The sequence below is a fragment of the Nannobrachium achirus genome (genome assembly GCF_963921795.1).
Source record: "Nannobrachium achirus genome assembly, chromosome: 4".
Taxonomy (NCBI): domain Eukaryota; kingdom Metazoa; phylum Chordata; class Actinopteri; order Myctophiformes; family Myctophidae; genus Nannobrachium; species Nannobrachium achirus.
This window is the reverse complement of record NC_137813.1, coordinates 66,741,790-66,763,712: the sequence shown is the minus strand read 5'-3', so window position 1 is coordinate 66,763,712 and position 21,923 is coordinate 66,741,790. Positions and strand designations below refer to the sequence as shown.

At 41.8% G+C, this 21,923-nt stretch overlaps 1 protein-coding gene across 1 annotated transcript in view; it reads left to right on the top strand.

Moving 5' to 3' along the window:
• The window catches only part of sgf29 (SAGA complex associated factor 29), a 28,266-nt gene extending 13,663 nt beyond the window's left edge, over positions 1–14,603 (top strand). The window contains exons 7-10 of the mRNA XM_080724234.1: positions 122–268; positions 3,766–3,801; positions 8,579–8,741; positions 9,938–14,603. Coding sequence (XP_080580360.1) covers positions 122–268; positions 3,766–3,801; positions 8,579–8,741; positions 9,938–10,054 — 463 coding nt within the window. The 3' untranslated portion in view covers positions 10,055–14,603. The remainder of the gene's footprint in view (positions 1–121; positions 269–3,765; positions 3,802–8,578; positions 8,742–9,937) is intronic.
• Positions 14,604–21,923: the final 7,320 nt, after the last annotated feature.

The following is a 21,923-nucleotide window of genomic DNA, read 5'->3' as shown; positions in this document are numbered from 1 at the left end:
GGGTCCCGGGACCCATTACATTGAAAACCTAGTAACATCACTGCAAAGGTTTGAAATGTCCCAGCTCTCCAGAGCGTGTGACCTTGTCTTTGCTCTCTCTGCTGCCTCCTCCCCCTCACAGTCCTCCCCCGCTGTGCGGCGCCACCCCGGCCAGCGGAGACTACGTGGCCAAGCAGGGCGACAAGGTGGCGGCCCGGGTGAAGGGCGTGGACGGAGACGAGCAGTGGATCCTGGCCGAGGTGGTCAGCTACAGCCACTCCACCAACAAGTACGGAACGTCATTTATAGGCCTGATAAATACCTAAAAAATGTATTTTTAACTCACCCACCGCTATTTTTAAGACCCTTCTAATGGTCCACACCGCCAGGATTTTGCCTACCTTTAACGTGGGCGCGCGCGCGAATCCATTGCGCGATGGTTCACCGATTGCATTCACAATACGTTCCATGCACGGTAAGCAACAAAACAATACAGCCTTCCGTCGCTCAAAGCGAAACCTACTGAGCGCCACGCTGGTGTTGCACAACATTGAACCGGATGACATTTCGGCAGACAGGATACAGGCGTCGTTGTCCCGCCCCCCCATTTCCGTTCTGGAACATCCAGATCCGTTTTTTGTGAATAGGGCCGGTCCATAGAGCGCTATGGACGGCGAATCGGCGATCATACTTTTTTGTTTTATAGTTATTAAAGCTAATTGATAACTCGTCATATTCGTCATAAGCAGAGTGGACCCATAAATATAGCTCGTCAAAACTCGTCCTATGCAGTGGGTGAGTTAATGTCGAGAACACCATGAAATATATCGTCGTTGTCGGGTGGAAACCTTGTATGTCCAAGACCGTTCGTTTTGTATAATCATTTTAAAAATGAACTAAGCTAGTGAAAACAGCAGATCTACAAGCACGCAACGCGTGCTTGTAGATCAGCTGTTTTCACTACTTTTGTGCGACGGCCTTGTATGATGAAGCAGGGCTTTACTTGGTGAGAAAACGTATGAACTTGAAACTTGGAGATACGAGGTTTCTGCCCGACAGCGACAATATGTACTGTATGTGACCGCTGACCCAGATCTCAAAATATATACACCCAGAAGCACAGATTTATAAAAAAGTTTGCTTTAAAAATATATATATATTTAAAGATTTGCACAAAGTTCCACGATTTTTCTAAAATAGATCTACAAGCTCACAGTGAGCTATTTTTTAAGACCTGGAATTATTTTATACTTTAGCTATTCAAAAATAGCAGATATACAAGCTCACAGCGCGGCACAGAGTGGCAAAAGAACATATTTTTTTCTAAGCAAACTTTTGTAACTCAAGTCTCTGCTTCTGGGGGGGTCCCTGGAACAACATATTTTGAGATGGCCGTCCATGGCCAAGTCATTTTCGGGGTCCTTGACATGAAAACGTTTGAGCACCACTGACATAGAAACATAGGTTAAAAAATTAAAAAATTAAAATAACATTAGAAGGATTTATAAGACACTTATAGAATTGGGTAAAAAATATTCAAAGACTAAGTCCTCCTTTGATCAGTGGTTCTCAAACTTTTTCATGTCAAGGACCCCCAGAATGATATGTATTTGACCGCTTAGCCCCCATCTAAAGAAAGATTTGAGTTACAAATGTTCACCTCACGAGCCAACACTCTTAAGTGGATGTTGAGTGAACTGAAACCAGCGCTCCCCAAAACAACAGGTTTCTGTTTGAGAATTGATTACATGAATGTTGAAACAGTCTGCATTCAGTCCCAATGTTTGTACACAAATAATTGGTCCATTAAAAGTCAACTTTAATGTTGTAATGGTAGTGGCTCTAGTCTGCACTGAAGCACAACTAGTGGGAGCGTTTCAGGCAAAAATCGTGCACTTTATGAAAGAAGCATGAAATTTGGCACACAGTTAGAACATGCCATATGGGAATTTTTTGGCTATAGGGGCATCGCAGATTTGTCTTGGGAAACTTGTGGGAGCCAATCAAAGTTGGGCTCTCATAGACTTTACTATAGAGTAAAATAATACAAAAAATAAATATGCTTTAAGTAGCATGTGAGGGGTCAAACTAGGTGTTTTTCGGGATTCTGAATCCAATGCAAGCATTTGTTTTGCACGAAAAACATTCCTTTCCGAGAAACGGCCACCACAAAACTGTTGAAAAGTGATGACTCATCACTAAACCATACTTTTATCACTTATATGGGGTCCGTTTTTAGCCCAAGGAATGGTTTTCCTGCAAAATAAATGTTTGCATTGGATTCAGAATCCCGAAAAACACCTAGTTTGACCCCTCACATGCTACTTAAAGCATATTTATTTTTTGTATTATTTTACTCTATAGTAAAGTCTATGAGAGCCCAACTTTGATTGGCTCCCACAAGTTTCCCAAGACAAATCTGCGATGCCCCTATAGCCAAAAATGTTCCATATGGCATGTTCTAACTGTGTGCCAAATTTCATGCTTCTTTCATAAAGTGCACGATTCCATCAAAATACTGCCCGAAATGCCTGCACTGCTGTTCAGTCACTGCCAGCTGCCACTTACATCCTGGTGTCAGGAGGACACCTACTGGCTGACAAGTGGTACTGCTCTAAACATTATGAGTGCTGATATCTAGGGCTGTTACCATTATGGCATTACCATTATGTAAGGGATAAATACTGGCTCCGCGGGGGTTGTCCATATATAACATCCCGACGGACTGGCGCCTCGGGGAGTTATCAGTTCGAAGGGATGTTATATATGGACAACCCCCAAGGAGCCAGTATTTATCCCGCTTATTACCCCGAGTCAATAATTTGACTCAAAACTAAAAAAAATATATATATTTCCTTGTTTACAGACGGCTGGAAGTGTTCCACAAGTGTTGCGCTGGGCGTCCTCCCAGCGCGACACGGTCGCCTTGGAAAACAAGGAAGTGCTGATTAGATAGAATCCATTTCTGATACTACGTCGTCTATTTCTCGCTTAAAATATTTTTAAAAACATTCTTGAGATCAACGTTTAGTTCTAAATGTCGCTGTGTGGTTGTTTACATGGCTGACATGTTGGATACGGCACTAAATTCATGCAGCGCAGCTTGACTGCAGCAGGTGTGCTGAGTCTTTGATTAGCCATCGGTCTGTTATTGAGCCGAGCGGTCTGCTATCCAGAAATAACAGACCGCTGATTTCAGCAACTGACCAATCAGAAACAAGCATTCAAACTACCCGGGTAATAAGGCATTTTATTTGATGGCTGGTTAAGCTTGAAGATCTGCTGTTTCCACTACGCAAATGTAGTTGCGACTATCTCAAATGATTGCGATTGGGCATTTATAGGTTCTCAGGCGCCACGAAGACACGTAGGCTAATTTTGATTCTGTTAGAAGTCAGCATGCCAGCATGTTGCGCAGTGAAAATCTATTTTCGGTTATCCTACTAATAAACCGCATAATGACAGATAACATTGCTTTCTATTCAATAACAGTTGTACTAGTCTAGTTATTGATGTAATATGGTTTAACAATGTACAGATGAGCAGGTTCACACAAAGTCTGTCAATGTTTTATCATTAACAATAACAGTAAAATACACATTCACGTTTTCAAAATGTTCTCACGTACCCCCCCGCAGTACCCTTAGGAGTACTACACATACCGCCATTTGAGAAACACTGGTGTAAAAAATAGAGGCATACATCTCCCCTGGCTAAACGGGAGTCTTGGATTAGAAGTAGAAATGTGGCTCGTGCTCAAATGACCCTTTCCATTTTCTCCCACAGGTATGAAGTGGATGATATCGATGAAGAGGGCAAAGAGTGAGTTAACCTCCTTCTGTCTGCTATTCTCTACCTGCCTTTTCTTTTGTCTATATCTTTTGATTGTGTTTCGAGCCGTTGCCTCAATCCCTCAAATTATTTCCACTATCCACTATTTACCTCACTTAACTCATTAGAGGTCCACGACGTGGCAATGCGTCAATCTCTCTGATGTCTCTGTGCGCCCTTTGACGCGTTTGACGCGTTGTACAGTAAACTTTACTGTACAGTAGCTACTGTACCAGGCTACCGCGGTGACAAAAAACACTCAATTTCCCGAAATGCAGCGCGAGATCACGTGACCGGGAAGTGGTGTCTCCAACTCTCCATGCATGCACGCTGCTACGGAAAAGTGAATTTTTCTCCTAATCTGGCTTTTAAATCACCTTCATGTTCAAAACGCGGCCTTTTCTACCGGGCGTTACAAAAGCAATGTGGCCCGCGATTGTTTAAAAACGGTCCTGACTGAAAGAAAATATTATCGTGATAAACAGGACTTGTTTGGATTACTCAGGATTACTTTTTTGCCAGGAGGGCCTCAAAGGTAGGTAAAATGGCGGGTTGCCATGGGCACCTGCCGATTAAATGTTGAATAATCCTGGGCACGCTACCAGTTAAGCTTGAGGTTGAACTTGAACATAGCAGGGAGATGAGGTGAGTTTGATTCCTTTCACCACTGATTCTCAACCTATTTTTATTTAGTTTGAAAGATTGATATGTGATTGCTATGTGTTATACCACGGACACTCCCACGGGACCCGAGGGTTAGGGGCCGACCGGAGCATCACTACCGGGGACCCCCAGGGGTCCTTGAGGAGTCAAAGGCCTTTGACTCTGAGAGTGTACAAACGGAACCATCCATTTGGCTCAGTTTTTTCAGTCTCAGAGTTTGTGTAGATCAGGGGTCTTCAACGTTTTCAGGCCAAGGACCCCTTAGCTGAGAGAGACACGGAGAAGGGACCACCTCTACATATTGTATAAATGTGTGATACAGATTTTCATCGATTTCATAGATAGATTCATGAAATCGTTTGACAGTCTGTTAGATTTGTGTTGATGTGCTTTTCTTTCAGACTTAACCACTTAAATCGTCAATAATTACTAAACTTGACCTTTCACTCTGTACTTGGTCACCTCTTTTTTTTTTACCTCTACACCAAAAATTGCCAAAAATAGCTAATCTACAAACTTGTAGATCTGATATTTTTGTCTAAAGTTCTCCTCAGAATAGGGATGCGAGGGTTCACGTTGTTAATTTTAAAATAATTATCCTATCACACAAAGTTTTGGCGGCCCCCCTGTAGTAACTCTGAGGACCCTCTAGGGGTCCCGGACCCCCTGTTGAAGACCCCTGGTGTAGATCATTCTTACCTTATTTTGACCCACGGAAGCCAGCAGCGTGTCCATTAGGCCTGTGACGATTCACTTTTTCCCGATTCGATTCGATTTCGATTCATTGGGTGACGATTCGATTATATCACAATTAATTGCGCTTTCCTGCGATTTGCGATTCGAATCACGATTATTGCGATTTTTCCCCAAAAATTAGCTTTTTTATATTGAAACATTTTAAAACAATTCTAAACAATATAAAACATTAAAAGTTGAATCATATACTTCAAAATCAATGCAGCCAAATAAAGTCAGTCAATCTTTCTGACATTTATTTCAGCCAAAGTGCCAGTCGTACAACATTACAACATGTTCCTGGTCAAGATGCCAGAAAACACAGAACACAACAGTCATAAATAAAAGATAAAAGAAAAATCGCTGTGCTGCAGGCACCGATCGATCACAGCATGAAATCCATAAATTCTTCTAATTTGTCACTGTAGCAGCATTTATATATTTAATGATTCCTCTTACTCAACATTGACATTGTATATATTAATTCAATTCAACTTTCGATTCTAGTCCTAGTCCTAGGAAAATTCCTCCAAAAGAAAAAAAGAAAAACGTTTTCCTATAAACACAGTGGCAATATTGTCTGCCCTTCATTATGTTCAAGGTTACTTGGTTATAATGGTTAATAACATATTCCTTTAAAAGCAGAATCAATAATAGGCCAAAGCCCTTAAGATTGTTTTTCTGTACACTATATTACACATTTGGGATCCTTGCTCTTGGCATGAAAATGTTTGAGAACCACTGTTCTTAAACAATATCAGACAGCAACATTTCTGTTTGACTGACATTCCCCAATTTTTTTATTTTTATAGACCTGTTTGCTCGCAAAAACAGGATCTGGCAACACCTTTTTATAGACCTGTTTGCTTGTTTCTGTGTCAGAAACTGAATGGCAACGCTTCATCCAACGTTAGCCCCTATGGAAATGACTGTTTTAAACTCTATAAGGGAATTACAAACGTTATCCTTCGATCAACTACAACTGTTGTCCATATCTACTCCAATGGCTTTGGAATTATGTTTTTTTTTTTTTTTTGGAAGTTTTACAGCAACGTGACTGAGCAGTTATCTCTCATGTCGCACATAGAGAGGGAAGGAGAGAGACGTTAACTGGAGCCACGCACACACACACACACACACACACACACACACACACGCACACACTCACACACTATGTCAAATTAGGGTCATTCTAAACGAGCCAAGCAATTTGGAGCATAACATTGTGGATTTTACTTTGAGATGACAACAGCTACAAAGGTAAAAGTAAGCTACTTATATTATGATCTATGATGAATTATTCCAGTGTCAGCAGTTTTCTCTCTACTCCGTGTGCGTGTGTGTAGAGGGGAGAAACGTGGCTCACAGAGAAGTGAACTGCCGCACGCATGCACATTGCGCGCACACACACACACACACACACACACACACACACACACACACACACACACACACACACACACACACACACACACACACACACACACACACACACACACACACACACACACACACACACACACAGAGAGAGGGAGGGAGAGAGAGAGGAGAATAACCGCTCTCCTCTGTCTTTCGCCTAAAAATAAAACTTTATTTTTATTTTTATTTTTTTTATAAAATCGGGAAAATCGATTCTGAACTTTGAAAATCGATTAATTGAATCGCCGGCCTTAACATCGCGATAATATAGTGAATCGATTTTTTTGCACAGGCCTAGTGTCCATGTTGTGCAAATTCACGCTGTTGAAACAACGATTGAACATGTATTCTTTGAACCAGAAAATAAAATTTGTTACCGCGACTGTCCACTGCTTAGTTAGTGGCCCGGTGAGAGAAAGCGCTTCCTGACAATCGACGCGATCTGGAGATAAATTCCAAGATAAATACCATTAAATACCATACCATAGAAGCCAATGGAGTATTTCACTTTCTGATGACGTCGTCCTCCCCAAAATGGAGTTTTTGCATCACCCGTGGGCCCTAGGACCGGGTTTGAAATCCCGACTTTAGTCATATCAAACCGGGGCTCCTTGAAACGTAAAAAAGTTTGGGCAGCAAGTGCACAAATGGTCACTGTCGGGCAGAAACCTCGTATCTCCAAGTTTCAAATGTGTATGTTTTATCGTAAAATAAACATACAAGACTGCACCACAAAACTAGTGAAAATAGCAGATCTACAAGCTGTGTGCTTGTAGATCGGCTATTTTCACTAGTTTTAAATTATTTTGTGAAGTGATAAATACAAAACGAATAGAGATGCTCCGATTGCGATTTTTGGGGCCGATACCGATCACCGATGAACTGGAATCAGTATCTGCCGATACCGATATTCCCGATCCATACATTCTTCTATTTATTGTGTTACTGTCGCAGCATTTATATATTTAATGATTCTTCTTACAAAACTTTATATATTAAGTATAAACATTAGGAGATTGCTGGCTGGGGTCCTTTAGTATCCAATTCAACTAGGAGTTGAAGCTGAGGTTACATTCAGTCCACAGATAAATATTGTGAAAACAGCTGATCTAGCTTGTAGATCGGCAAAGCCGAAACAGATCAAAGCCGATAGAGGCGTTATCGGCCGATCGCGATCACTCACCGATCAATCGGCACACCTCTAAAAACGTACGGTTTTGGACGTTTTCCACCGGACAACAACGATATAACACAGGCATTGACACTAAGGCTTGCCCACCTGTCCCCGGCAAGTAAATAAAACCTTTGGGCAGATGAAGTTTCAGGTTGCCCAACCGGGCAAGTGCTATTTTGGAAGGGGGCACAACCGTCTATAAACACAACAAAAGATACCGTATCTGTCTAAACACCTGAACGTGGTCTTCTGGTCTGTGGAATGTAAAATAAGAGCACAGTTTACCTATAATGTGCTGTTTTTACAGTTGCTACACTTAAAAATGTAAAATAACAAGTGTGAAACCATAGACATATTCCATCATAGCTATGTAGGTATTTGGTATTTGGATTTGGAAGTATTGAGGTACAGGATGAATTTCTTTTATCGCACAGCCCCAGGAAGAAAAGAAATAAGTGCTAAATTGAGCGGTAATTAAAATCGTACCTATCATTTTATAATGGACAATTTACTTTTCGGGCAAGTGGGCATGAACTTTGGACAAGTAGAACATGAGTATGACCTGTGCTTGCCCGACGGACAAGTGCCTCTGAGACCTTAGTGTCAACCCCTGTAACATAATGTCTGTCTTGCTTGTGTGTGTGTGTGTGTGTGTGTGTGTGTGTGTGTGTGTGTGTGTGTGTGTGTGTGTGTGTGTGTGTGTGTGTGTGTGTGTGTGTGTGTGTGTGTGTGTGTGTGTGTGTGTGTGTGTGTGTGTGTGTGTGTGTGTGTGATCAGGAGGCACATGCTGAGCCGGCGGCGCATCATCCCGCTGCCCCAGTGGAAGGCCAACCCGGAGACGGACCCCGAGGCTCTGTTCAGTAAAGACCAGCTGGTGCTGGCCCTCTACCCGCAGACCACCTGCTTCTACCGGGCCCTCATTCACACTCCTCCACACCGGGTGAGCACTATAGGGATGGGACGACATGAACGTTTCATGTCACGATTATTGTGACCAAAGAAATTGTGATGTACTATATTATCCAAGATCCATTATCCTGTCGCAACGCGTTGTGAGCTTGTAGATCGGCAATTTTTTGGCAAAGAGATTTGGTCGAAAGTGAAAAAAAGACTGTATCAAGTACGTTATTTCCAGGTCCATTTTACCAATTATAGAGGGTTTAAAGGAGTCATCCAGACCAAAACACATATAGGGTTAAATCTGTCTTTTATCATACCCCTTTATACCTGCTTTAGTCGATTTTTTTCATAGCTGCCCCTTTTGCTAGATTTTGCGGGCCCTCTCATAACTAACAGTGTGTATAGCCTTTATACTAGTGCGGTTATTTCTTCAGCTTCAAAGTTAGTATTTTTTTATTGGATTGTGTTTACACAACGTCCTGAGACCAACCAAACCGCTGTTTTGACCTCACAGGCACCCTTACTTGTCAAACGGCTTCTGCTCTGCACCAGAGCAGGGAGAGGAGAGGCTAGAAAGGGAGGGGAGGGAGGGGTCGGTTTGACAAGTAAGGGTGCCTGTGAGGTCAAAACAGCGGTTTGGTTGGTCTCAGGACGTTGTGTAAACACAATCCAATAAAAAAATACTAACTTTGAAGCTGAAGAAATAACCGCACTAGTATAAAGGCTATACACACTGTTAGTTATGAGAGGGCCCGCAAAATCTAGCAACAGGGGCAGCCGAAATCTAGCAAAAGGGGCAGCTATGAAAAAAATCGACTAAAGCAGGTATAAAGGGGTATGATAAAAGACAGATTTAACCCTATATGTGTTTTGGTCTGGATGACTCCTTTAAATGGATATGCAGCTCTGCAAATAAAAATCCCAGTGTGTAACTGAGGACACACTTAAATCTCCACGATACGATTATCTTGAGACCGGGAGTTTTTACAGCTTGTAAGTTGTAACCTCTTTGTAAAAGCCTCTTTAGAATTTAATCACAATCACGGTGTAACACCTAAAACTGCTGGCCCCAATTGATTTGCATTTTGCACGCAATTTATTGCGCTGTGCAATGTTAATTGGGCTACATTTGATGTTCAAATAGGATTATTTAGGGCGGTCGCGGCCTCAAAGGTTTGGGAACCCTTTGCTGTAGTGTAGGGCCACACATCTGACCCGGCGTCTTGTGCTTTGCAGCCCCAGGACGACTACTCTGTGCTGTTCGAGGACACGTCGTACGCAGACGGCTACTCGCCCCCGCTCAACGTGGCCCAGCGCTACGTGGTGGCCTGCAAGGAGAACAAGAAGAAATGAAACCGACGAGGGGGGAGAAGACGACAACGCCAAGACCTGGACGAGACCCGTTGGGCAGCGGCGAGGCTGAACAGAACAACACTAACCTCCATTCATGTGTGAACAGGGTTGTTTCGCAGCCATGCCGGAAAGGAGTTGGGCCTCTTCCGTATACTTCCTTCACAGGTGTTACCAATGATGCTAACGAAGGCTCCGTTCCATTCGGTGTAGCACAGTGGTTCTCCAACGTTTCTCCAATTGTCACACTCTGAAAGTGTACAAATGAGACCAACGTGTAAAACGAAACCAAATGGACCCTGACTGGTCCGTTTGGTTTAATTTTACCCTCTCAATAGTTACATTTTGGTTAGAGAATGTAGAAGAATTGTTAATTTGATCAACGTTTGCCCGTCATCTCTCCTATGGTTGTCATGACTACCACATCAATACAGCAACAGCGTCGACACAACAAAATCTTTAGCCTCGTAAACCAGACTCCTTCAGAAGGCAGGAGGAGTCTAGTTTACTAGTCTACAAAATCTTATCCAACGTCTTAACTCATCTAGTGCCATTCCCGAGATATCTCGTGAAATGTACTCGAGTATATGTAGTGCCATTCACGAGATATCTCGGGAAAAGTAATATATTACTGTAACGGCGAGTACATTACCGAGAAGAATGGGCGGAGGTCCGGAGACGAAATCCGTCGCTGATTTCGCATCATCACGGCTCCACGAGCACAAAATAGTCCCATCCATAACATTGAGGTGGACGGGGGATCTCATCTTTAATGTCCATTATCTCAAAACTACACTTTAGAAGCTAGGATGGAGGCAGATGCTCGCTTATGTTACACAGTTATAAAAGCTCCCGGTCGGCCATTACACAACTCCACGTGGACAAGGATCGGTTCCGGCGCACGACCCGATGACGTCAGACCGGAAGTGATTGCGCTGTGGACTTCTGGCCTTCAAAATAAGATAACGGCGGTGATGCCAGCCTGAAGGTGGCGTCGTGGACTTTATAATCCGTTAATTTCAGGGGCACTAAATGAGTTAAGTTTTGGGCTTGAGAGGCTAAATCTCGTCAAATGGTGGTCCATGGCTCAAATGACGTAGATATGAAAACGGTGGAAAACCACTGCCATCTGAAGAGTGTTTGGTCAGTAGCAGGGGGTCTCCCTGTGTCTCCAGCTCGGAACACGAAACACATTTTGATCCAGTCAGGAGGAGAAAGACCACAGCAAAGAGCTTGTCGCATGATCTTGCGTTGTAGTTCCAATTGTGTCCGCTAATTCTATTTGTTTGTTTCGCTTTGTTTCGTCCATTTCAATGTCACTCTTCTATTCTTTATCCTGTGAGTTCTCTCCCCCTGATTAGATGAACATGTTCCGTTTACTGACGCAGTGGTTCTCATGAGCAACATTGTTTTCTCACTCAACAGCAAACAAACCAACATAACGTTTAAGTCAGGTGTCTTCAACAGGGGGTCCGGGACCCCTAGGGGGTCCCCAGAGTTACTACAGGGGGTCCTCCAAATCTTTGTGTGATAAAAACCTTTTTTCTCCTTTTTTTATATGAACTCACGCTGTGAGGCGTTGTGAGCTTATAAGCTTTAGTGTAGAGGGGATAAAGAGCAGACTAAGTACAGAGTATTGACGGTTCAAGTGGTTAAATATCTGAAAACACAAATTGACATGAACCCAAAATACACTGATGATCGTTGCTGTCAAACCATGAAACTATATTATGGAATCTATGAAAAGGTTGTGGGGGTCCCTGCTTCATCTCTCTCTCAACTAAGGGGTCCTTGGCCTGAAAACGTTGAAGCCCCCTGGTTTAAGTGTATAGTATAATACCTCTAAAATGACACATTAAACATTGGCCAACTTGTCGGATATTGGAGGCAGAAATTGTGAAAATAGCAGATCTACATGCTCACAATGCCTCATGAGCATGTAGATCTGCTATTTTCACAATAGAACCGTGTTATACAAAATGTAATGCCTCAACTCTTAGTGCCTGTCAGGGTGGGGGGTTAAAATATGATATTTTGGGGGTCGTGGCCTGAAAAGGTTGAGAACCACTGGACTAAAGAGCTGGAGAGACAGGGAGACCCTTGTTAATGAAAAGCAATGACTACTATCACAATATAGAGCTATGTAACAATTATTTGAACAGACCAAACCATTAAAGCTGGGAAAGCATCTGTGTCATTTTGGATTTTGGCTTTGGCTATTCAAAGATAGCGGATTAAGCATCTTTCAAGCATGATAACTACTGATTTAGAAGGCATTTGTAGATTGTGGGTCAGTCGTATCCCATTCAAAACTGGAACGCAAAATAGCAGATCTACAAGCTCACAGCATGCAAGCTTGTAGATCTGGTATTTTTGAAAATGTATGAAAATTTGTGCAAGTCTTTGAATATTTTAGACCCGATTCTTTTAAGGTCTTCTAAATCCTTCCTCTAAATCAGGGGTGCTAAAACCTTTCCATGTCAAGGACCCCCAAAAGTACCTGTATTTGGCCACAGACCCCCCATCTCAAAATATGTTGTTCCAAGGATCCCCCAGAAGCAGAGATTTGAGTTACAAAAGTTTGCTTTGAAAAGTATATATACAAAGATGTGTGCAAATCTTCAAGGTTTTTCGAAAAAGTGAGCTTGTATATCTGCTATTTTTCAATAGCTAAAGTATAAAATAATGAATGGGTCCCAACAGGCAACGGTATACAAAATGTTGTTACACCAGACAGCTAATTCATCTGTTCTGCATTTATTCTCTGACCATCAGACTCATGTGGTGACTCCCCCTTGGGGACCCCCAAATGAAAATGCATCTTCCTGCGGGGCCCCCATCTGAGAATGTTTCGTGCCAGGGACCCCCATTCAAGACTTGTGTTGTTAAAAATAGACGCCCTTCACGGTCTGCGTGTTGGTTTCACAAATATTGAACCAAGGAAAAGTATTGAATAGTGATTCTGACTAGGCCAGTGGTTCTCAACCTTTTCAGGCCGCGACCCCCAAAATAATCATATTTTAACTGGGGACCCCCACCCTGACGAGCACTAAGAGTTGATGCATTACATTTTGTACAATCTGGCAAGCCATCGTCAAGAAAAGGAGCTACTAGTCCGTCTTGAGAGAATGCATTTTGTATAACACGGTTCTATTGTGAAAATAGCAGATCTACATGCTCACAACGCCTCGCGTTGCGAGGCGTTGTGAGCATGTAGATCGGCTATTTTCACAATTTCTGCCTCTAATATTTGACAATATGGCCAATGTTTAATTTAGTATTTTAGAGGTATTAAAAGAGTCTTAAAAGTCCTTAAATTGTCACTGTAGAAATGTGCAGATACCCTCCATACACTTATACTGTATGTTGGTTTGTTTACTGTCGAGTGAGAAAACAATGTTGCACATTAAGTGGGGACCCCCCAAAATGATTTGAGGACCCCCCCCTGGGGGTCCCGACCCACAGGTTGAGAACCACTGGACTAGGCCACCTGCTGTAGCTCCATTGGATCCTCAAAACTGTCGTTTGACTCCCAACTTGTGGAGATGGACGTTTCGTCTATCGCTGATTAGAATGACCAGTCAGACGAAGGAAATAAATAAACAAACGGTCCAAAAACTCCTAGCTCCACTCGAGCTGTATTTGGGTAAAGTGACGATAACATAATAACACGAGTATCTCACAATGTATAAAGTCACCGTACCAACTTTGATGAGGCAGTATTGTTGTTCTTTTTTTCATTCCCTGAATAGTGAATATTTTGGACATGGCTGCTTTCTGCCAGAGATATACAGTATGTATGTACAGCTGTGCACTGTACCCTCTCATGTTCTTTTGTTGTTGTTTTGTTTCATTTTTTGTTTTTTTACAGCGGTTGATATCGAGTATTGCATGTAATGATCCAAATCATGTATTTTTAACATAGCGAAAATAATAAACCAAAATGACTTTGTAATGATTTTAGTTTTAGTGTTGTTTTTTCCATGAGTTGAACTGGGTTGTTGACAGTACAGGAGAGTGAGTACATTCACAGATTATATGCTAAAAGGACAACACAAAAAGCCCCAGTTGTTTCCATTGTGGTTCATTCAATTCATCAGTATAAATTCAAAAATCACTTATTTTGTATGGCTGTGGCAAATAGCAAATGTCCATCACAAGCTGATTTGAAGGGTATGGCCTCCTCGGAGACATTGTGTGAGCCGGTGATGATGTATAGAGTGTAGAGTGTGGCCGCTGACACGTCCACATCAGTCCCTGGTCCGTGGTCAAATCAACTCGATATTCTGAGAAATATACCCATGAAAAAAAAAACACTTTAAATATTTTGCATAGTTTATTGTATTGCAATGATATGATTCTGATGTAATTAATACATGTGTGTGAATGTGTTGTTTTAATTGTGCACAATTATTGCACCCACAGAAGCGCATGGAGGTGTACATAATTTAGCCTAGTGTGGGGGAGAGAATTTCCATATGGCCAACCTGCCATTTCTCTTAATGGGAATGTCAGCTTTTGCAACTTACTGTGTTACTGTACTGTTACTGTCTTTTATTGATAAAGCATCTTTCTGAAACAAAGTTACAAAGTGCTATACGGTATTTAAAAAGTGCACATTGCGCCACACGTGCGCTTGAACAACATACGTTTTCTGTTGTTTTCTGTTTCTTTGCAGGAAAGGCAAGTCGATAGAGATGGGTTTTGAGGCATGGTTCTGTTTATTTTTCTAAGAAGTTGATAGATTCCAGAGGCGTCAGTTGGCTACAGGGGGGAATATGAATGTAGCTATGGTACAGTGCAGCATAATACTGTATAAAATACAGTCAATCCAAGAAATACAATAGATTTTAATAAAAGTAAAAACACATTTCACCCTTTCATTTGAGGTTCATAATATCCATGTCTCTTTCATTATTCCTCTATCAAAGTGGGGTCCCCCAGAGAGAGAGAGAGACAGAGACAGACAGACAGACAGACAGACAGACAGACAGAATCACTTTAGCCATAATTGTGCAGCTCTATTTTAAACATGTACAGGTGGACAGGGTTTTGCACTGAAATCAAGCCTGAGTAAATTATAAATCTGTATTATGCATAGCAATTTCCTTGCTCTGTGCATGGAGCCACCATTCATTTCATAGGAAGTCCTTGACTGTTTTCTCAACAATGTATTGTTGATCAGGAATTAATCATCTTATTTTATGCAAGGTCTATGTTGTGATAAATCATCTTGTTTTATGTTTCATTAATTATGAATGCATTGTAATTGCATGGTATAATCAGTTTATATTAGATGGAAAAGTATATAAATTGTGCTATTAGTATTTGTTTTCCAATTAAAACAGTGCACCCGTGCTCCTATTATACGGATGTATGTGGACACATTCTCTGATTGGGAATGGGATTATTACTGTGTAATAGAATGGAAATGAGATTCATTTCTGTGTTCAGTTTTTATTAAAGGAAGGATATGCTCTTGTGTCTCTGTCGTATCACAGGTGGCCATTCAGTGTTTGGCAAAGTAAACATTAGGTTTGCTCATGCCAATAAAGCCCCATTGAATTGTTGTGCTGCCAGTCACCACAACATATAAACTTAACCTACACTGCACCCTTGTGGTGAAGGTGAGCATAGCTATACACAGACACACACTTTCCTCAGTACTTTTGATGGCTAGAGATGGCCATGTCTGAAGTGCATGGGGTCGATTTGTCACTCAATGCAGACATTCAACACAAAATAATTACTGCGTTGTGATTGGCTTCATGCTTCACATTTGCATAGAGTTGAGCCTCCCCAGTGTTCCTTTTCCAGTATAGTGTCATCACTAACAATTTAACTTCTGTCTATATCCTGACTGAGTTCTCTTATCCTGATTGGATAAAATTGGTGAGAGCTGGAGACTCCTGTTACTGAACAAACACTCTACTGATACATTATTATTGAATGCTTTAACCAGTGAAAAATAGCAGATATACAAGCTCGCAGCGCGGCACCGAGTGCCGCGCTGCGAGCTTGTAGATCTGCTATTTTTGAAAAAAGTCGTGAAAATGTGTGCAAATATTTGAATACCGGTATATGTATTTTTAAACCGAACGCTTGTAACTCAAATTTTGCTTCTGGGGGTCCCTGGAACTAGATATTTTGAGATGGGGGTCCGTGGCCAAATACATTTGGGGGTCCTTCACATGAAAAGGTTTGAGAACCACTAACATAGTAGTCTCTCAAGAACAGACTAACTGAGCTCCAGTTAAGTGAAAAGGACCTTTTCTTTGACGATGGCTGGCCAGATTGCTGACATAGAAACATAGGTTTTTCAAAAAACATTAGAAGGATTCAAAAGACACTTATAGAATCGGGTCAAAATTCTAATTATCACGATTTTTCAAAAATAGCAGATCTACAAGCTCACAGCGCGGCACTCGGTGCCGCGCTGTGAGCTTGTAGATCTGCTATTTTTCCAAAGTTAAAGCATAAAATAATGATACACTATACTGTGTACCCGTTTTGAATGGGTTAAATACTCTACGGGCCCCGGACCGTCTCAATCCAACGTGTAATCTCTATATCTCCATATTCTGTATGGGCCTGAAAGGGATTCTGTCAGTGTTTTCCTGACATTGCAGTGATCAATAAAATATTGATTCAACCATCATCTAAATCAGTAACCATAATACTGACGATATACTCTTCCTGTAGGATTATACTTCCCCTCCTTACCGGTAATGGAATGTACAGATGAAATGTCCTCTTATGTTTATGACTACTGTGGAGATGAATAGATTTCTCCTCTCGTTCAATCTTGTAAACATCACTGTTCATCAAATGAGACCAATAACCCACACAAGAGCTGTAGGCCTAATGCTTTATTGAAGTTAACACATCATTTGTGGCAAGTAATGCTCTGTACCTTCCCCGACAGAAAGTAAAAGGGAATCCCAGGGAAACCTCTACAATTCAGAGGTATTTTTTAAAAACAAAATCCAGAAGTAGATCAATATTAAATCAAGAATAATAATGAATAGGTATGGGTGCAAATAGAGGGGCACGGCAGTAAAGCAGGGGGAGAAGAAGAGAAGAAGAAACAGAGAATTGATGTTGTTTTTAGTCGTTTGTGACGTTGATTTTCATTTCTGTCTTTGAAAGCCATTCCTGAGTAAACTCGAGTTTAAAATCATTATCTTTCCATTTGACCTGATTGGCGGAATCCCGTCCCTTAACATCAAGCTTAAGCTCAGAGGAACCCTTTTTATCAGGTTGAGTGAATTGAATGGAGCCAGCACAGTCCTCTCCAGTGGTAACTGCCTTGATGCGGATCATCGTGGAGGTCGGTTTCCCTGAAACGGTGGTATTTTTCAGGCCGACGGGGGTAGCTGTCAGACCCTCTGGGTGGTAAATGGTGCATGCCTCGACAGCGTTGCCCATTCTACAAAAGAGAACGACAGATGTACTGTAATGTGGGTTTAATTACAAATGTATCTCTCCAAATGGTTTTAGGCCAGGAAACACAGATTTTGCCTTAAAATCACACAAATCGGTACAGAGTATCTCTAAAGTCATGCCATCTACATAGATCTGTCCCATTTCCCATATTCCCTCCTGCTTGGTTACCATTGCCTTCTAAAGTTTGTGTATGCGACCTGACGGTCGCTTATCTCCCGATTTAGGGAGTCTTACTGGTTACTAATGTTTTCTCTCTAAACGGTTTTAGAAAATATGCTATAATAAGTGCTTCTGAGGACACTGTGAGACAGGGGATTAAGATAATTTTGCACTTTAACTCAATTTAATGGTAGTGACACATGGGCAACTATAGCCTATGTTAATAATATAATTAATACATTGTAACCTCCAAGTACACCCGAGTGACACATACAGCTGTAAAGGAAAATAGCCTAGTCAACATTTTGTGTCAACCAAATTCATGCATTTGCTAATAAAATGCTGCATGGTTTCAAGTTGTGGCCCTTCGCTCACAGTATGAAAGTCAGTGGGATATGTTTTCTTCAATAAACTATTCAGATTTGTATTTTCTCTGAAAAATACAAATTTAAATCTCATTATTTTCTGAGTTTATAAACTCGCAAATGTCCAACTTCACTCCACTCCCGCAATTATTCTTCCCCCAGTGACCCCACCTGTTGTTGGCTACACTATGCAGCCATAAAGTGTGTTAAAAACAAGATAGAAACAAGAAAGAATGAAGAAAATCCCTATTCATATATTGTCCATCATGCAGTTACATCAAATGCAACTCATTACCCCCCGGCTCCACCGGGCGCGTCGAGCGTCGCGTCAACGTCAACGTTGGGAACGCTCCCGTTTTAATCAATGAAGGGTGCTCCACTGCCGACGTCAACGTCCGCGTCGGACGCTCCCTTGACGGCGTCCAAACTCAAAAATCGCCCCGGTTCAATTTTTTGACGGCGTCCACAACGTCCAGTCATGTATAAAATATGAATAAATGCATTGTATATTTAAATGTAGGCTACATACGTGCTTTTCTGCTGTTGGCTATCCATTCACGTCATTCACAAGGGTGACTAGATGTCCCAGAAATCCTAGCATATTTTTTTATGTAATTACAGCGGTCTTCTTTGATAAAATTATACAACATAGGCCTAGGCTTTAATCATGACAAAACAAAGTGGTCCGTGGTGCATTGCTGCTCTCTGCTGTGAACATAGTGTGCTCTATAGCCTACGTTCACATTCAGGTCACAAATAGTTTTATTCCTGTTTGAAAGTGATTTTCATGTAGTTTTGGAAATGGGCTATATTGGCCATAGAATGAATACACAGCCGCTGCGCTGCGGTGGAGCCGGTCGGACGTCAATGTGACGGCGTCAATGAAGCCGCCACGACGCAGAGCAACGCGACGCCGCCGGTGGAGCCCTGGGGTAACGTGCATATTGAAAAAAAAAGAAAAGAAAAAAAAAACGTAATATTTTTATGTAGAGAGAAGTTCAGAGGGGTGTACCAGAGCAGGTCTTGAGGAGAGTCTTGAGGAGAGTTTTTTTTTTAATTGTAGCATGATAAAATTAGACCGATTAGATTAGATTAGCAGCGTAATAATTTAATATAACATTTGGCAAGGTTTTGATTGTTGTAAGAATTCCTCATGTCATTTGTTTCAAGTCCAATATTAGACTGCCAATCTTTTAAAAAAATGCCTGAGTGAGGAAGATTGGTATACACTGAAATAAGTAACAGAATTTAGGATGAGTGTTCATTTTAACAGACTTAACCCTAGATTTTAGTGGGAGCAATAACCAGCGCTCAAAGTCCTGTCGCATGTGTGACAGGCAAAGCAATTATTTTTCCCTAAACAGGTTGTTAAAATCACGTGTAACTTGGATTCCTAAATATGTAAAACCATATATTTTAAATGGAAAGTTATATAAAGGATACATTTGGGGGATTTTACCCAGAGAGTTGGCTTTTGTGTCCAGTGTGTCAAGTGTCTAGCACTCTAGCAGGAACACATATGGACAAATTAGAAAGGTATAAAAGGAGGGTGTCTGTGACTGTGTAGCGTGAGACCCTTTGCTCTGTGCCATACCTGGTTATGCCTGTGATGCGAGGGTTTGAACGAAGTCCGATAGCAAACAGCAGGGGGCTCAAAGGACAGCCTTGTCTGGTAGACCTATGAATAGGGAAATATGAGTGTTACTGAGCGTTGTTTGTCCTAACTAACACTTGGGGAGAGGAATAAGACTATTATATTCATTACCAAATGAATACAATAATAAAAGTATTACAATGAATAATTAATTAATTAGTTAATACAATTAATACACATTTGCCCAAGGTATACCATAAGTATCCCCACTTGACGCGATTATTATTACTTTTTAAAACAAGTTAATACTAAATATTCAGAATGAGAATGCTTACCCGTCAAAGCTTCTGAGGTGCGAGGAAAGGTTGAGTAGACAACTAGAGAATGATGCAATAACAGGCGTTGAAGTCTTGAGAACCCAAATGTTGCTGGAGGTGTGCACAGAGTTGATGGGTACTGCAATTTATTCAGAGGGCAGCATCGCATGATTGGTTCTGTCAGGTTTAGCAATTGGCACACCTTACAACACACCTGCACCTGGAATGACAACAATGTCCAAACTAAGCCTTTCATCCTAACCCTAACCGCTAAATATGGCGAAGACGTTGCTACTTAATTCATAGGCAGTTCACCATCCAACATTTTCCTTTTACTGGCTAGCATGCCTGCATGTGTGTGTGTTGGAGCTACTCTCCCAAACCACTGCCGATTTTACTGAACTTATTTTGTGCAACTGCACACTGCCAGTAGTCCACATAATTACTTCCAAAATGTATTTTACCCCATCACTCTTTGAAATATATCTTTAATTTTATTATAAATATTGAATCGGTTACTTCGATGTCACCCTCCAGCCCAGGGCTGTGATACGAGGCTTTCCCCATGGAGATAGATAAGATACGGCCCTTGAATGCTGTAGCCTATCAGCCGTGATGTCTAGAAGAAATATGACACCTAAATGTAACTATTACATAAAGACTAACAAGCAAATATGGAACAATGCTGCCCGTGCAATTAAAACTCTGGTACGCTTCCCTGATCTGTTGAAATTCTTTTTTACAAACTTTAATCTGCAATACAAAGTCAAATACTAGCAATTATTATTTTACATATAGACCAACTTGAGAATACATCAAAACTTATATCAAGGGGGGCATTAGCAGTGCTGTCGCCTCACAGCTAGAGTATCAAGGGGGCATCGGTAGCGCTGTCGCCTCTCAGCTAGACGGTCCTGGGTTCGATCCCACTGGGGATGCTGTGGTGATGGGGCTGTGTTCTCTCCTCCGCATCATCAGTACCCACACCCTAGTGGGGTTGGCAAAAGGGCCTTTCTGTGTGGAGTTTGCATGTTTTCCCCGTGTCTCCTAGGGTAGGTACCCTCACAAAAACATACAGTAATCCTGGTCTCTATTGCATCCCCTGGCCAGCTGGGGCACCTGATGGAGGGGAAAGGGTTGGAATAACGCGGTCCAACTGGAGAAATCCCCCCCTGTCAGGTTAAAAGAAGCAACTTGGACTCCTCATGCATAGGAGGAAGCATGAGGTCAGTCTCCCTAGGTTGGCAGAGGGAGTGTAGTGCCCAGGATTACATTTGATAATTTACACTGGGTGAAAAAATGAGAAATAAAGTAAAAAAAAGTCAGTGTAATTATTACCAAGCAGTTATTACAGTAATTATTATGGAAACACATTAATGTTACACTACTTGGGATACTCATCAACAATACCTGTCAACTTAATGGAAACCAACAGCTATTAAGAATACATTGCCAAACACATTCTGTTGGTAGCGAGTTGGGGAGGCTGGTTCATTGATTTTTTTTTTATTCAGAGGCATGCAGTTCCCCACCCAACCTTTTCTTTTTTTCTGCAACAGGCTGTGTGTGTGTGTGTGTGTGTGTGTGTGTGTGTGTGTGTGTGTGTGTGTGTGTGTGTGTGTGTGTGTGTGTGTGTGTGCACGCACGCGCGTGCGTGCATGCTTGTTTGTGCCTGTGTGCGTGCGTGCGTGCGTGCGTGCGTGCGTGCGTGCATGCGTGCATGCTTGTTTGTGCCTGTGTGCGTGCGTGCGTGCGTGCGTGCGTGCGTGCGTGCATGAGCACGCGTTTGCGTGCGTACAGAAACCAGTATGACACCTATAGGGTGAAAAGCCATCTGTCTTGGCCATATATTGATTCTGTTAGTGTGGTTCTCCTAAAAGGCATCATCCCTTTTATGCCCATATACTGTATGGAGATCCCTAACAGAATCCCTTATATGCCCATATACTGTATGGAGAGATCCCTAACAGAATCCCTTATATGCCCATATA